This window comes from Falco rusticolus, chromosome 3, assembly GCF_015220075.1.
Source record: "Falco rusticolus isolate bFalRus1 chromosome 3, bFalRus1.pri, whole genome shotgun sequence".
Classification (NCBI taxonomy): domain Eukaryota; kingdom Metazoa; phylum Chordata; class Aves; order Falconiformes; family Falconidae; genus Falco; species Falco rusticolus.
In genome coordinates, this window is record NC_051189.1 from 30783552 (window position 1) to 30800892 (window position 17341).

General features: G+C 46.5%; 1 protein-coding gene across 2 annotated transcripts in view; it reads right to left on the bottom strand.

The window, feature by feature from the left end:
* Positions 1-12115: 12115 nt before the first annotated feature.
* TMEM67 (transmembrane protein 67) overlaps positions 12116-17341 on the bottom strand; it is a 35007-nt gene continuing 29781 nt past the window's right edge. The window contains exons 27-28 of one of the 2 annotated variants that reach the window (XM_037380970.1): positions 15834-15976; positions 12116-15346 (exon numbers count right to left, since the gene is read on the bottom strand). In XM_037380970.1, the coding sequence (XP_037236867.1) occupies positions 15266-15346; positions 15834-15976 (224 nt within the window). In that variant the 3' untranslated portion in view covers positions 12116-15265. The other variant, XM_037380971.1, reaches the window with a different exon arrangement.

A 17341-nucleotide genomic window follows, 5' to 3' on the forward strand; every position in this document is an offset into this window, starting at 1 on the left:
TTACGGGACACTTCCTCTGCTCTTGGCTTGGGATCTGCCACCCTTGGCAGCTGGTGCTCCTTTGCTCACACGTGCATCACATTTGATGCTAAACCAGAGCTCTGAAGGAACATGTGAGTACCTGGTACGGTTGTTAATGAGGAATTCAAGCTGGTGCTTGTAACTTAGCAGACTCTTAATCATGGGTAATTAACCAGAAACAGCAACGGAAGCACTTGAGAGAGGGAGGTTGTACGTGTGTGCTTTGTCCCGTCAGGGGCTGGGAAGTGTGTCTGTCAGAGCTAGGTATCTGCAGTTCTGCAAAATGCCCCTGAGTGTCACCTTTAGCAGGAGCCCTGGAGACTGGGTTGCTCTGAGCTGCGGGTGCTCAGTGCTGGTAAGGCATGAAAATGGCTCAGCATGGGTAAGGAGATGAGGGCTGTGGGTTTGTCACCTTGTATGAGAAGCCCTTGGACTGTGCGTAGTAGCCTTTGCTCCCTCCAGCAGTGTTAAATGACCCACCCAATTGGTCATCCAGTCTTGCCCTGGGTGGTGGAAGGAAAGGTCTGCCCAGAAGAAGATGCTTGTAGCCACAGCTGAAGCAGTACATCTCATATTCTGCCCTATCTCTGCATCTCATATGGGCAGTTTCACTCTGGCATACCCCAAAAGAAGTAATACCTGTTATTATGACGCCTTGGAAATCATTGACAAATAGCTGTTATAAACATCAAATCCAGGAGAGATAAGCATCTTGATGAAAGGATGAACTGTATATGCTCAATACCATAAAGCCAGAACTGAGGGAAATATATTTTCCCATAAGAAATCCACAGGAAAACCTGCAGTTCTTGCAACAGATGGGAGAGAGGAAAGGATGGAGAGTTACAAAGCCTGAGCACTCTCCTTTCCTAGGGGTGGGAGGATCTGGGAGTTTGTTCCTCACAGATCACAAAGCAGATGCCCAATTTCAAAATGAAGTTTGGATAGTATGAGACCTGAATGGAAATCCTGGGGTTTAGGTCGGTTGTTTAGGGTTTGGTGCTCCTGTAAACCTCCTTTTCCCCCCAGGAATTTTCTTTTGCATTACCCAAGTCCTCTTCAATGCATCCAGGCTCCTCGTTCCCCAGGCATGGGCATGGGAACCCTACTGTCCTTGATGTGAGCTGGTATCCTCTGGGATGCCAGACTCTGTCTTGCACTGCAGGGAGCTGTAAGCACTGTTGCTGATAGGCATCTCCAGGCTTCCCAGCCCTGAAAAATAAAGTCTGAAATATTAGGAGGCTCCCAGAGACATGGACGCAGGAGTCCTGGGCAACTGTGCAGCTCAAGAAACCAGCGAGGCATGAGGCAGGTGCTGAAAAAAGTCTGTTTCTTTTTTCTCAGAAGTTCATTAGAAACTGCCCTGCTGGTTCAAAGCCTGCTGATTTTGATGAACTGGTATTTTCTGATGAAAACTTGGTGTTCTGATGGGAAAACTCCCACCAGCTGTAGGATGTATGTTACCGCCTGGCAGAGCTGCAGTGGCCAGTGTCAGCCAGGCCAGCAAGCCCTGAGCCCCCGCGGTCCACGCCTGGCTGGGGTCTGCAAGCTGCTTCCAAACCGGGCCAGGACCGGAGAGGAGCAGCGGTGTAGGCAGGCAAGTCCTTCTTCACATCTCCTGCAGCCAGCTGCTGGAAGGGCCTGGCCTGCCCCTTCTTTGCCTGTTGATGCAACAGGGCTACCAGGGCTCGTGTACCCCCAGAGCACTTTCTAATTTGTTTACTGAAAATGACGAAAGCCTGTTTTTATTTCTGTTGGCAGAGGTGCTGTAAACGAGCAGGCTGCTCTGCCTTCTGCGTTATCAGCAAAATTGGCAGCTAAGCACCAACTCCCGTACCCTTTTGTGTCTGATGCTCAGCAATGATGTATGGAGCAGAGCAGCAAAACAAGTTGCCTATTTACATTTTGCTATGCTGGGGGTGAGAAAAAATGTGATTTTAACCACTGAATTGACCGAGGACATAAACAGGAAACGTATGTGTATGCAGGTGGGTATATGGCCCAGCATATGATTTCATGGAAGTGTATTTTGCATCATAACTGATCTAAAATAACTGGGGTTTTGGTAATGTGTAGTTATTTTGCCTCAACTCATACTTTCTGAGTAAATCTCCTAAGATGTAGATTGCAGAGATAAGAAGCTGATGGCCCTGGAGTGTTGTTCTATGTTGTTCTATGTAACAATACATGTATGTAACATATGCATATAACAATACGATATGAAGCGTTAACTCAGCTTATTGTAGGCATAACATTACAAACCCAACATTAACTTGAGATAATTACAGGGAGATTGGGTTTAATTAGGACTGTACTTTCTCCATTGGAAACACCAGTTCTGCTGTTTTGTCCCTTTAACCTCCTCACTCGGCACAGGAGCAGGGACAGCACGGGGTGGAGTTACTGGTGGCAGGGAGGACCTAAGACAGACACAAGAATAAAACACACCAAAGACACAGCATCAGGTGGGCTGGAGCAAATAAATGTAAGCAAATTCATGATAAGAAATAAAATAGTGAATATTTAAGGTCGCTTCCTGGCGGGAGAAGTTTTATAACCTGGTATTTTGCAGCGTTTAATACATTTTTTTAATCTGCTGTTCTCTGGCCTCACAGATATGTATCTATGTAAACTTCTATATTTACCCCTCTCCCTCTATGAGATCCTATTCCATGCGTGTTGTTTTGAAGTCCCTTTAAGACACGTTTTGTGCTTTTGTTGGACACTTAAAAACCCGACTAGGGTTTAACGCAGAGGTTGTCATAAGCAGAGGCAGAAGGCTCTTCCTTTGGCTTCTGCCCTAAAATCATCCCCTTGGCAGCCAGCAGTGGTGGATCTGATACGCAGCCAATGGATGCGATGCTTGGAGGAGGTCACGGTTTTGTTCCCTTTGAAGAAACCTCAGCACGGAAGCCCAGCTAGCAGCGCTAGGGTAGCTGCTGGAGAGACAGCGTTTGGGCCAGAGCTTGTCCCTGTGTGAGACCAGGCTGCGTAGAGCAGGCTTGGACCGGGGATCTCCAAGTGCTCAGCGGAGATTTGATGGCAAAGAGGTGATACAACATTTTGCAAAGTATTTGGGGGGCTTGGAGTGTTTCAGCCACCATTCTCAGAGGGCATCCCCAACTCTCTGTGCTGCAGCAGCATTATGTGAGTTAAATTGCCACACAGATGCTTTCAGCCCAGGTATTTTTGGAAAGCAACAGCATATTTCATCAAGAGGCATTTCTCCTGTGTTCCCAGATGTTTTTACCTTCCTCCCCTCCAGCCCCCTCTATCCCAGGGAACAAAACAAAATCCTGTATTGGTCTTGGATGCAGAATTTCCCCGGGGCCAAAGGTGGCCCTCTAGTCACTTTCTGTCCAAGGAAAAACCTGGCTTTGTCTAATCTGACTTCTGTCAGCAGCTGAGTGTGGGAGTAACCACACGGGATGGTGGTAGCCAGAGCTGCCTGGAAGCACCCATTCCCGGTGGCACCCTGTCCCTGTGGAGACACTACAGGGTTGGCATCCATCCTGCCGCAGGACATGCTGGCAGGGGACGCTCGGTGTCTTGCGGTGTGGTGGTAGGCAGGGTTGTAATGTTTGCGATAGGCAGGTGCATGAAGAGGGGAAATGTCCTTAGGATGAAAGAGTGGAGTTGTGGGCTTAGCGGGGAAGCGGGGCTTGGGACAACAGCCAAGCAACCCCCAGCAACATGTCCAAATGCAGTGTGACAACTGCTCCTTGTCCCTCGGGCGCTGAGCTTGCAGCGCAGAGTCCCTCTCTGGCTCCTCTTCCTGCAGCAGTGAGGAGGAGTTTCCTGCTGAGCAGAGCTGGGCCTGACAGCAGAGCTGCTGCTGCGCAATGGGTTTGATCCTAAGACGCCACTTCGATGCCAAAAGGACCGTTTCAGAGGCGGGTGTGCGGCGCAGGGCTGTGGGAGCGCTGCTGCGGCTGCACTGGGAGCAGCAGCTGGAGCGAGGAAGGGGTGCCAGAAACACCCTTCCTCCCTCAGCCCCACAGCTTACAGAAGTGTGTCTTCTGTCCCACTTTTTTACATGCTCCTGAAGATGCTGGCCGTGGTGAAATCGCCCCTACCAGCTCTCTGCTGCATTTTAGGAGTGCAGCCCTCTGACCCAGGAGCCAGCCCAACCTCAGCAGGGCTCTGGCCCTGGCACAGCCTTCCAAAGTCACTTCTCGGAAGCTGTATCTCATTTAAACCTGCATGCTCAGGCACAGGCAAAAGGGGAATTATCTGATGCGTTGCTTCATGCTTTTCCAGAGCCTTCCTGCTTCGCCTGCTGCGGGCTGGTGCAGCCTTCCAGCAGGATTAATGGGCAGAGCTGGCTGCCTGGGGCCAGCCCAGCACAAACTCCTACCATGGCCAGCAAGGGGCTTCACTGAGAGGCCCCCTTTTCTCTCCAGGTTACAAAAGAAATTTAAACTTTTCTAACAGGTCATCAGCAAGACAATATTCTTAAGTCAATACTGTTCCGGGACTGAGCAAACAAGAGGGAGGTTGTTTAAAACATTTCTGTTCCAGGTTTGGCTCAAGTACAACAACCTTCATTACATGTGTAAACCCAGAGAAAAATTGCATTTGATTAACAGCAGAGTTCGTCGGGAGCATGCACACCTTTCCCCGCTCAGAAATTAACCCTAAAAATCAAATGTTTCAGGAGGAACTGTGCAAGAACCTGTGCTATGAGGCAGCAAGGGGGAACAGGCCACAAGTGGGACTGCACCACGTGCCTGGTGGGGTTTGGGTTTTTTTTGGAAAAGCATTTACAGGCACCAGCGTCACCGGCCAAAGCAAACAGGGCAATTTCCCCTTTCCTTTAGCTAAAATCAATCCTTAGCAACAGAGGAGACAGAGAGCTGCAGCATCGCCAGACTTTGGACAGGGATGTGAGCTTTGAGGCAGTTTTATGATTGCTTACAGCCTTCCTTTAAACTCTTATGCAATGCCTTGAGGCCAGGAGGGTAACCGGACCCTACTGACCCTTGGGCTGATGCTTACAAACCCCTGGGGGCTGGGGGAGGTAACTTTTAAGCCACCAGTGTGGCCACCTGGCTGGGAACCGTCAGGTTTGTTTCCAGAGGTGGTTCGGGATGGGAAAGTGCACTCTGGGGATACCCAGAACAGCTGTCAGCAGCCCTGCAGAAAGGTGCTCTCTATTCCCCACCTTGCTGATGGTGGAGGTGCTCCCGCAGAGTTTATTTTGTGCATGCCAGTGAGTCCCAGTGCCCTTACTGGCCCTGGGTGCCTCCCAGCAGGGACTGGCACGGAAGCAGGGGAGGGGTAGCTCCCAGGAAGTCTCTGGGAGGGAAAAGGAGTTTTTCTCTCACAGCAGGCAGCTTGTCTCGAGGGATCAGGCTTTGGTCTTGGCCACCCTCAGGGCTTCTGACACTTCTGGGAACCTGTCACAACAGCTGGCCATGCAAAGCGAGGACCTGCCTTGGCCTGAGGCTACAAGGCCATGTGCTGGGGGGCTGCCTCTGGTCCCCAGGGGCAACCTGGGCTGAAGCCATGGACTGGGGTAGAAGAGACCAGTCCTTGGGATGTCTCAGGGATGGGTTTTAGGCTCATCAGTGAGAAACCTACTCAGCAGGCTGGGCAGCACTGTATTGTTTAGATCCAGGTACCCTCTGCTGGCTTCTGTTCTTAAATTAAAATGACATCTTCTCTCAATAAATACATTTCCTTAAATTCTGCTTCAGAGTACTTGTAACTAAGGAGATTTGGCCTGTTAAGTTGTCCTGTGGAGAGGTGGCTCAGTTTCCCTGTTTCTTAGCAGGAGCTCCTGCTGGTTTTGCTGTTTATCGGGAGGGACCACAGATACAGTCCTCCCCTCAACCCTACACATGCACACGCTTTCTCTTGCTCTCTGTCACATCATGGGAAGCTTTTCACTTCATGCACGCAATTTCTGCTGGTTTCACCTCGAGTGAAAAATTCAGCCTAAATTGCTTTTGAAGCAGATGCTCTCCAATGTGATTGCTGTTCAGCAAAGAGGGGCTTGGCAGGAGCAACTTGTTCAGAGAAGTGTAAAAACCAGGTGCAGAGTCATGGGGCAGAGTGAGACACTGGTACAGGTTGCCCAGAGAAATTGTGGATGCACCATCATTAGACTTGCTCGTGGTCAGGTTAGACAGAGTTTTGAACTGCAAGGTGTCCCCACCCACGGCAGGGGAATGGACATGATGATCTTTGAAGGTCCTTTCCAGCAAAAGCTGTTTATGGTTCTATAATTGCTTATGAAATGGTTTGGTGTTTCACCAGAGGTCCCTCATTCACTCTAGGGGTGACTGCATGTAGAGGAATTATAGAGGAATGAAGGCAGGTTAATTAACATTGTTAATACACAGCTGTGGGCTGGCTTCAGGGGCGGTGGGTTGGCTGATGTGGATGATGTGCAGCTGTGGCTGGTTCCTGCTAATTAGTTAAATAGCTCCAAGGGGTATGGAAGGGGAGCCCTGCGTGAAGAGAGACCAGGAAGAAGCAGGGGGAGGAGAGAGAGTGCCCTGGGTGTAGGAGGGGCAGCAGAGGCAAGACACAGGGTGGACTGGCCTGAAGAGGATGAAGAAACCGCATGAACAGTAGGTGAACTGTTGAAACCTTGTGGGGATTGGTGGCCGTGCCAGGGCAAGGTGTGCTAACTACTTATTGAAGTTAACCTGGTATGGGATGGTAAAAGCCTTGTTGCAGCTGGCTAGATCTGAGAGTGCTGTGACAACTGCAGAGACCCAGGCCTGCCTGGGGAAGCGTGTGAGGCTGCTTGGCTGGGCACACACAGGTAGCTAAACACATAGTCACCCACCCAGGAGGAAGCCCAGGTATCCAACAGGGGTATCGGTGGGTCTTGTTTCCAGAAACCAGATCTGCAAGTCCCACTTACATACGTACCATAGGTCTCCTGAGCCTTTGTCACACAGAAAAGCTTGAAGACAGCAACATCTAGGACTGCCGGCACCTTTCTCAAGAAATGCTGTATTTGCTGTGACAAGAGAATCCGGTGATTCTTGGGTACGGTCTGAATGCAGAGCTGTGTGAGGAGGTGTCATCGCAGGGTGAGTGCCCCTGCAACATCGCTGTGGGTCGCTTGCTCTCGCCCTAGCTCAGCGCACATCAGGCGGGCAGACTGCAGCCAGCCAGGGACCGCAGCAGCACCGCGCGTTCAGCGTTTACTGCACGCGCTTGCCACGGCAGAGGGGCTGCAGAGAAGGAGCACATCGGAGTGGCCTGCCCTGTATTTCCTGCGCGATGCAGAACAGAGCCAAAGGAGCTGAGCTGTGCTTTGCTCCAGTGCCTTGGGCTGGGCCCCGCTGCCCCAGGCGCTTCTTCCCAGGTCTGGCTCCTCCACCTGATCCTCTCCTCACCTGGTCCCACCAGCACCTGCTGGGCAGCAAACCCTGCAGGCCCCCTGCTTACCAACACCCAAGCCCCCAGCCTCTTGCCCATTTAGATCCATTTCAGCGCTGCTGCACAGACGGTGTTAGGGCTGGGGTCCTTCCCAGCCGTGAGCCGCTTTCTAGCAGTGTTTGTTACCCAGCACCCGCAGAGCTGGCTCGCAGTCCTTGCAGGCTCCTGTGATACCCTCCTTGAGCTGAGGGACTGACAAGGAGTGTGAAAGGCAGCTAGGGCTTTGCACTCCAGCATATACACAGGCACAGAATGTGAAAACATCCACCTCTAAATATACACTGGTGTTTGCAGTACAGCTTTTATAACTACTGGTGGCATGGCAATGACTGGGGGGTGGTGAGCTTCCCGAATTCTCTACCTGCTGCTTTCACCTGCTGCACTCATTTCAAGCTCTCCCAGTTAAAGCAGCTGTGACCAAGCAGTGCTGCAGAAGAAGGGGAAGCTGAGAAAGCTGAAAGCCTGAGGAAACAAAAGCCGTTCCCCAGGGGGGATCAACTCGTTTCTGTTACTCCATCTAGATGCATTCAAATGTTTCTGCTACTTAATTGCATCTTAAAGAGTCCCAGCCCTTGCCTGCTAATGGCTGCTGAGGCTGCAGTGTTGCCCTTGATGACAAATGATGGGAAATCGGGAGGGCTGGGTCAGAGGCGCGGGGAGCACTGGTGGCACCACCAAAAGAGACTCCATTATCTCATGGTCACTTCTGGTTTGACATCTGGTGAGTATGGGCAATGAGTATTATAACTTCCAAGTGTGTCATTGAAACATCATGCTGCATTCATTCATACTGTCAGAAATAAGCCACCGGAGAGCAGTACGAGCTCTGAACAGCAGAAGAGGTTCAGGAAATTGTGGTTTGCTCGCAGGATTTGGGGTGAGGAAGCAAAACTTCCCTGCTGACAGCAGCCAACCCTCCCTCACACCAACCTGTGTAATGGGGGTCTTGCAGCTGCACATTTGTGGCTGCAAACCAGACAGCATCGCTGTGGGGTCCTGCTCTTTTCTGTTGCCAGGCCAGATGGTCCTGATCCACAGGTGTCAGATCCAGCTTTCCTGTCACTGTGCCCACACATCCCTGGGACCCATCGCAGCATCTCCAGCCTTCAAAGGAATTCATTATCTTGCCTTCCAAACAGCATATTGCTGGGCGCTCGGCAAATGCAAAGGCAGGATGCCATCCAAGAGAAATAACATGCCATCAGATCAGCCTTCGGAATAAGAGCTGCAGCTGCCTGTGCAAACTGGGCAGCCATATTACCTTTTTTCTTTTTTTTTTTTTTCCTTGGGAACTGAATCATGTCTACACAGAGGAATTTGTCAGCCTTTGTCTCCATCCCTATGCAGAGAGATGTCTCCCTGTCCCTGCAGGTTTGGGGTGCTGCGGGGGGAGCCTGGAGTCTCAGGCAAGCTCTGCGCTGAGCTTGGGTGCCCCATGGCACAGCCCACCTCCACACAGCGGTCTTGGCACAAAACCCCCTCTGCATGGCCTATCGCATGTCTGACCATGCAGCAGTATTTTCCAGTGTTGCTTGAGAGACCTACTACATAGGAGGCACAGATGAGCAACTTTGGTGTTTTCAGCAGTGAAGCTCAGACCTCTATATCCACACACACAAAAAGAAAATGTTGAAAATGGGAAATGCAGCCTTTCCCTTCCCAGGAAAAAGTACACCCTGTCTCACTATGAAACAAACAGAAACTAATGACTACTGACCGTATGCTTTTAGGAGAAATGAACACCTGAGAGGTCCCTCTCTGGGCACCACCTCTGCTCCAGCCTTCTAGGATAATGTAGTAAGTACTGAGCTTTAAGCACAACTGTTATTAAACATAAAGATAGCAGCATAACTCCCGCATCCCCTTGCCAAGATTTCCAGGGGTTGGCTCTCTGCAGGCCAGGTGAACTTGAAATGAAGATGTGAGGGGAAGGGCCCAGCCGGTGGGGCGGCAGCCTGGGGCTGTGCCCCAAAGCCAGTGCCGGGACCAGCCCTGAGAGGCTGCGGAGGGAGATGCTGGTCCCTGCAGCACCCCAGCAGCTCCACAGCATGTGGAAAGGATTCGGGGAACTGTGGGACATGGAAGAGCAAAATCCATTTGCCCCAGCTCAGCTGCCCCCAGTGTGGCACGGATGGGAAGGGGGATCAAGCCCAGCTCTGGGAGATACGGAGCTGTTTGCTCAGGAGGTCGGTTGGCACGACTCTTCTTGTCCCAGGGATCAGGCAAAGCCAAAAGCAAATAGTTCCATTCAGCATTTGCAAGAGGAACTGGAGACACATCTTTTTTTTTTTTGCATGATTTAAAGGGGATTGTTTTCCCACAGTTGTAAACCAGGGTGAAAAGGTCATGGAGACCAGGGGGTTTTGTCATTCCAGTTTCTCCTGTGCTGCATAAGCCTTTCTGCCACCCTGGCACCGAGCTGTAAAATGGAAATTCAGTAACTGCTGTAATAGCAGGCACTTATTAAAAAAAAAAAAAAACAAAACAACAAACCCACAACAAAACCAAACCCAACCACAGAAACAAACAATATAGATCTGTCCCTTAGTTGTTGCATGTTTTCTAGGCGTAATTGCTTTAGTGCTATGACAAGTACATTTCCTTCTCTCTGGTTAGACAATAGCCTCTGCTTTTGATACCATGAGCAATACAGGTTGTGAGGAGGTTGTCTAGTGTGGGCTCAGCTTTCACAGATTAATAAAAGAACAGCTCTGAAATTCAAAGGGAAATTCTTAGTCTGGTGATGTGGTGCTGCCTTGTCTCTGCAGAGCTATCCCGCGGCTGAGCTTTGCACACTGAGTATTTCCTAATTAACCCCAAGGGCTGCCTCACCTCTCCCCAGTTGCCAGGCTTACAGCTACTCCTGCTGTGACACAGGTCACCTGGGAAAACTAAGGGGGTGACAAGTCTTGAGAAGCACTGGTAAGTAGGTTGGTAAAGCAGTCTGGATCAGAGGGATATAGGTGGTCAGGGCTCTGAACCATCCAGGCTTACCGAAGCTCTAACAGGATGGAAGATGTTTGTCTTGCAGAGAGGCAAATGCATCTCCCATGGGGTTTCCCGGTGAACATCCCCCAGGCTCCATGATCCCCAGCCCAATCTGTGGATCCAGGTCCTTCCTGTGGGCACTGGAGGGCAGAACCACGTGCGCACTCCTGCCCGAAGAGGCTGGCAGCAGCTCAGCCATCCTGCCCGCAGGGTGACATCCGTGGTCCTGCTCTTATTGGCAGCCCGTGGTGGGCCAGTGAGGATGGTGGCTTTTCCCGGCCACCTGTAGCAGGTGTCATCGGTCTGCTGTGGTGTGCTAAGTCATATGAGGAAGCTGGGAGTGCTGGGGTGGAGACGGTATGTAGACTATAAAGGAGGCAAAGCTGGAGGAAGCCAGTGCTCAAAGAGCAGTTTGTTTGGAGCAGTCTTGGTTTCACTCCTCCTTCCTCGTAGACATACGCGCAAGTTGGAACTTCATGCTTTTAAACTGACTTCTGTGTTTGGCTTTTCATTCTTGCCAAAGAACCTGCGCTGCTACCCTGAGGCACACCTTGGCACCCAATTCATCGCCACCCAGCTTGGCAGCGTTCTCCTGCAAAGGCCACCTCCCCTCAGCTCTGGCTTTCCCCCGTTTGCCCGGGGAAGCAGGGACAGGCAGCGGCTGCCCCAGCACGGAGCCCTGCTGCCAGACCCACCGGTGGGAGGGCAGGGACAGGATCTGCACACGCCAGCTGGAGGTGGTGGGGCAGGGACAGGATCTGCACACGCCAGCTGGAGGTGGGAGGGCAGGGACAGGATCTGCACACGCCAGCTGGAGGTGGTGGGGCAGGGACAGGATCTGCACACGCCAGCTGGAGGTGGGAGGGCAGGGACAGGATCTGCACACGCCAGCTGGAGGTGGTGGGGCGTAGCAGGAGGCTGTGGCAGGCACCGCTTGAGGCACAGGGGATTAGTGCTTTTAAATGCTGAAAAGGTGTAGAAGAAAAGGGCATGATCCTGGCTAGAGAAGAGACACGAGGGAGAGTAGGTGTTGAGGGAGACTGGTTTTGAGAGGTTTGATAGTTATCTCCTTCTACCGCCCCACTTGTGATTTTCGTAGGAGTGTATCGCAATGTCACCCTCCCCATGCCACCTACTGCTCATACGCTGCCTTTCAGACTGAAAAAACCAGAAACCCCTGTGAACTTGGCTTGGATGGCATTGCCATGCTGCCCACGCTGCAGCAATCGGATGGGCAGGGTGAAATTTTGAGCACTGTGCCACTTGTGCTTCTCACCTCTGGTACGATTTACCTCAATCACACCTCTGCCCCTACCATTAAGATGCACGCTGTAGTAAAATACAAAGTCCTCACTAGTAAATGAAATTGTGAATTTAAGAAGTATTCTTGAAATTACTGCAGCTTGCCTGTATATACAAGTTCTAATTATTTGTGGAATTAACTGTTTTGGTATCTGACCCCTAAGACACTTGGCAAAAAGCAGCCATCTCATTCCATTAGTTGTGGCTATCCAAAACCATACCCTCCATCGCCACACTGACTGCAAAATCATTTCCTTATACTTGTCCTGACAGAACTTCTCTGGACTGCAAAGCCAGATCCAGCCTCCTGAGGTTCCAGAGGTTACTCTGAAACCCCTCATGTTCATGGACGGAAAAGGGTGTTGCAGGCTTGGGCGAACTGATTTAACAAGTGCAAAAAACCTCCAATCCTTGAAAATTGTTTATTGCCCAGAGGGACAGATACAAGAGTTTGAAATACCATGTAATTAAATAGAACATTTAGAAACTTGAAAGACACTCGTATGAACAACACATTGTAGCTGCATATTAATTTTAAAAAAGGAAAAACATTAAGTTTTATCACAAGAAGTATTATCTTGAACAATATCAAGCAACAGGAGAACCAAGTGCAGTCAACCCAGTTCAAGCGTTCAATGGACAGCAAGAATGAAGAAAAGCTTCTATGAATTCCTGGAGCTTTTGACTCTTATAATTATTTCCTAAATCATGTAGAGTGCCTACATTAGCTGTATTAACATTTTTAGGTAAATGACCTGGAAAAATAAACCACAACAGAGTAGTGTGTGCACCGAGGAGAAAGAGGGGCCCAAGTGACTGAACTGTTTTGACAGGACATTTTTAGATTAATTTACCATTTATCTGTAATGAGAGTTGCCCTTAGCAGTAGTTCTTGCAAATTGCAAGGTCATTAGAGCTTTCACATGCCCTTCTGAGCAGCAGATAATTAAAGGCACATCTAAAGCAGACTCAAAGCGTGACTCTTGCATGGAAAGGTGTACCTGGTTAGCAAAAGCATTGAGAACAGGGTACAGAACGAGCCCACATGCTGAAACATCTCCATTTCTGCTGGTACTGGTCTAATTAAAACTACACGTCTGTGTCTAAAGATGGCACAACCGCACCTTCATTTTGCTTGCAGATATTCCCTGGTTTACCTGGGTCCGGTTACTACATTTTAGTTATTCTGAGTGAAGTTGGGTCATAAATCAGACTGTTCTGGAGGAGGGGTGTTTGAAGTGTGGTTCCATTCCCTACAATAGCTTCATGATATGAACAACACATCATCAGAATTCACGCTGAGAAGAAGATTGTCCCTCTTGTTATTGAGAATGACGCACAGTACTACTGCTGGAAAGCGACAATAAGAAAAGTCCTGTATTAGGGTGAGCCGTTAGGGTCATACTTGCTCACTTACGGACCACAGCAACTTTCTATACCCCTTTAGTCGTATCAGTCACCTTACATAAATATGGTCACATGAGAAAGACTGTATTACCTTGTGTACACTGACATTGCAGTAGGACTTGTGAGATCTGGAAAGTTTAGTTAAGTTTAGTTAAGCTATGCAAAGATATCAACCAAAGAAATAACACGGGCACCATGTAAGCCTAACACTGCCTTGCAAATGTCCTACTGCAGACCATTTTTCAGATGGCTCCTTAGCTTAATTTACAGTTTTGGCACTCAGCAGATTACTGACAAGAAACATGACAGAATCCTCGCAGCTAGTGAAGTCATACAGTTGGTACTCTGTGGAAATACGATTTTTGGTTGTTTTAACAGATCCAGAACCTAATGGACACTCTAATTACTACATTTACTATAAAGGCAACAACATTGATTTTATTTATAGTGGATGTTTCACTCTGTTGGAAGTTTTGTGTTCACACCTTTTTTGAGGCATAGTGTGTACCAACAAACTAAGAACTGTGCACATAAGCAGACAGAAGTAAGGAAAGCATGACACTGAAATGCCCATGTTAAACCGATTATTAATACATGGATGTCCCACTGAAAATCAACTCTTCAGTTATCTACCTTCTCACAGCCTTACTGGCAGACACGTTCTGTCACTTAATAGCAACTACATTGGACTAGCAAGCCACACAGGTTTTGCAACACCAAAAGCAAATGCATTACAGCAATAGTGACCCTGAGATTTATGTCCGTGTTACTGTAAGTTTAATACCATGGTACGGTATGAGAACATGTTCCTCTTTATGCAGCCAAGAAACACCTGAAACAAAAAGCTTCTTCAGCGCAGATAAGCATGTCTGCACTGCGTATCTGCTAGGTCCAACTAGTTACGTCCTCAGTCTCTGTTTCAGAACAAGCTTGCTAAGCATGACTTACATTTTTATGGTGTTTTTGCTGGTGAAAGTCCCTTGTTGAATCATCTAAAGACAACAGCTATAAAACTAGCAAACACTATTCATGTTTGACCATTTACTGAAAAACATGATTTTAAAAAGGTAGGGAGACTTTTCTGAGATACAAACGGGAGGTAAACACCTCACTATAAGGTGTTTTGAAGGCCATTCATAATCTCCCTTAATACTTAATAAATGGCACTTGTATAACTATTAACTTGTCTAAATTCCAGAAATAGGATGATGGCAAAATTATTATGGTCTCTGTGTTATATCTAAAGATAATAAAGCCAGAAAATTAAGAGAGACAGAGGTACATGAGCATATATAGGCACCTGTGAAGACACTTCTGAAAAGATAAGAACAATGGCTTCTATTTCACTTGTGTGGAAACAGCACAGAAGAATTCCTGTTGTTTCCCTGGGCACCTCGCATCAGATGACAGAAGATCAGGAACAATCCCTAAATACCTACAACCACCTCCTCTGCTCTATCATAACTAGCCCATTTTTCTGCATTGCTGTAACGCTACTGTATCTCAAGCGCAAGGAAACTTTGTCATGTGTAGTCCACACCCAAGAAAAACAATGATAAACTCCAAGAGAAGAGACAAAAGCATACAACATTATGACACAATAAAGAAAAGTTAAAATTTCAAGTTGGAATCACTGTAAATAAGTAATCTCTAAAAAGTCCTCTTGAAATATTAACTTAATTCAGACCAAATCCTGTGCTGAATAAAACCGGAAAGATGTTTGCTAAACATTAAACTTCAAAATAAATTAAAAAGAAAAAAATGTAAAGGATTTTCAAGAGAACTTGAGGTGACAACCTCTCCTGCCAACCAGAATCGCCTCAAAGTGAGCAGTTCCTATCTTATCAAAAGCCATTAAATAATTTTTATCTTATTCTAATAATAACAACAGTAAGTTTACTTCTGTTTTATTTTTGTGTACCTTTCCTTTTAAAGGCCTATGGCTTAGTGTTCACAAATTAAAAAAATGTTTCTAAATACACAATAATAAAGCTTAACAGCATACAATATAAAAATGACGAATTTCAAAACCATTACATTATTATTATTGAAAAGTGCACAAGAATTAATCTGTGGGTCAGAGGTGCTTTGATTATGGACATAATTTCCACATTTAACTTCTCAACGAAGCTTTTCATCTTCTTAATTAAATGAGAAATCTTTCATCCACCAAGGTTTTGGATGCCAAATTCTTCTGCCCAAGTGTATTACGAATAAACCTAAATATCTAAGAACATTTCAGAAAAAAATGTTTTAATGAAGAAATACTTAAACTAGTATGTTTCAGTACCTAACATAAAATATTATATTTTCATAATATCTTTAAAATCATATTATCTTTAAAATTAATTTTATCTTAAAATCATAAATGAGTGACTTAGGGGCTTAACTCCCTTTAGCATTTTTGAAACATTTTCCAATATTTTTCCACCCTGAAATATGACGTAATTATGTGTGATTAACTGTAACAGATATTTGTGTTTTCTTTTGAAAGTTATTTGTAGCTTCTTTATTCATGACAGATGTGTGAATAACATTTATGCCTCACAAACCTATTTGACAAAAAAAGGCAAAAAACTTATTCTATAAGCTCAGTATAATCTTCTGTCACCACATACAGCTAACTTACTGCTTTAAATATCTAGTTATCTATATAAACTTCCATACTAACCCATATTTTCAAAATATTACTTTGTCCTTAAATTGAAATTTACCTCTTGTTGCAAATATGTTAGAATAGCTGCTAAAACAAAACTCTGGGAAGCCAGATCCACAACAGAGAAAAACAGGATATCAAAGATGAGCAGCGTTGTCTCATTGCCATAATAGAGAACATCACTGAAAGACTGTCCTTCATCTACAGAAAGAAAATAATTTTTGAAAAATAATTGTTTCTGTGAAGTGCAAGTTTGTAGAGTTCATCAGTCCAGCTGAGAAAACTGGTAAGAAAAAGGAAAGTCAGAGCAGGATCTAGTTACGGCATTCTATTTAAGCAAAATAATTTTTTTTGTGATTTGTGATAAAAGTGAAAAAAAAACCTTTTCATTTATAAAATGGCTTAATACTGAGAGAACACAATTGAAAAAGCCCACGTACCACATGCACTCATTCTGAAATGCATTCATTTCTGAAATCTCAATCAGTTTGTTTAAAAAAGGCTGCTTTGAACAATAAGCAGATATAGCTTCCTTGTCACTGAATTTTTTCAAGCGTTAACTCTGGCCCAAACTCAACAGAACAATAAAACCCATATGCTTTAAAGCCTTACTTAGGAGGAGCTTCACAGCTCATCATTATCTTTGTACGCTGGTTAACAGTTTCCCAGAAAATGGGTCTTTTAAGCTGAAAATATCTTCTTCATAGTCAAAATAGTCTAGACCACTTATCCCCTTATTTTATCAAAAAGCACCACTTTCTAAAGAGAAAAGAACACTTAATTACAGAAAATAAGATTCTTGTCTCTTTTCTACTTTTCCAGAAAAATGTCTAATGCAAGTTTTATTTGAAACAGCCTATTTTCATTACAAATTGTATACGTCCTAATCTAAACTTTTGGGAATTATGGCAGTCTAAACCATCAAACAATATATTTATAGCAATGCTTATGATTACGAACTTTGGAACAGTGGCAGTCAAAAGCCCAGATCATTGTTGAATACTGCACAATCTGGAGACATCACATCATGCTTATACACTTAATTCTAACTCAGACATCGCATACCTGACAATATTTATGGCTGAGCAGACCCAGGGTTTAGAATAGGGTTTTGGAATGACTGATATCACAAAGTGTGGAATCACCGACTGAGGCTTAAGAAAGTCCTAGTTACAGTTTTAAAGCAGGTACTGGCTATCTGGCAACATTTATGACTAAAGCTAGTGCTTTGCCATGACAGGAGGAGAGCCCAAGCATTTAAGGAATTAGGTGTGGCTCAGACATTTGGACTGAGCAAAAATATCAGACTACAACCTTGGCTAGCTGGAAAGCACGTGCTGCATTCCTGATTACGTAAGTAAGGTTTGAGACTCAAATCAGGCTTCAGCTTTTGCAGTCCTGGTGTCATAGAACAGGAAGGGTTCTGCACAGCTCGGTGATGTCATCTGTGGATTGCTATTCTATAAGAATAATGACATATTTAGGATGTGTAATGGTCATCTGCTAATATCTATAGATTGCATTACAGTTCTGATAAGGTTTAGAGTTTCTGAACAGTGAGGCTGG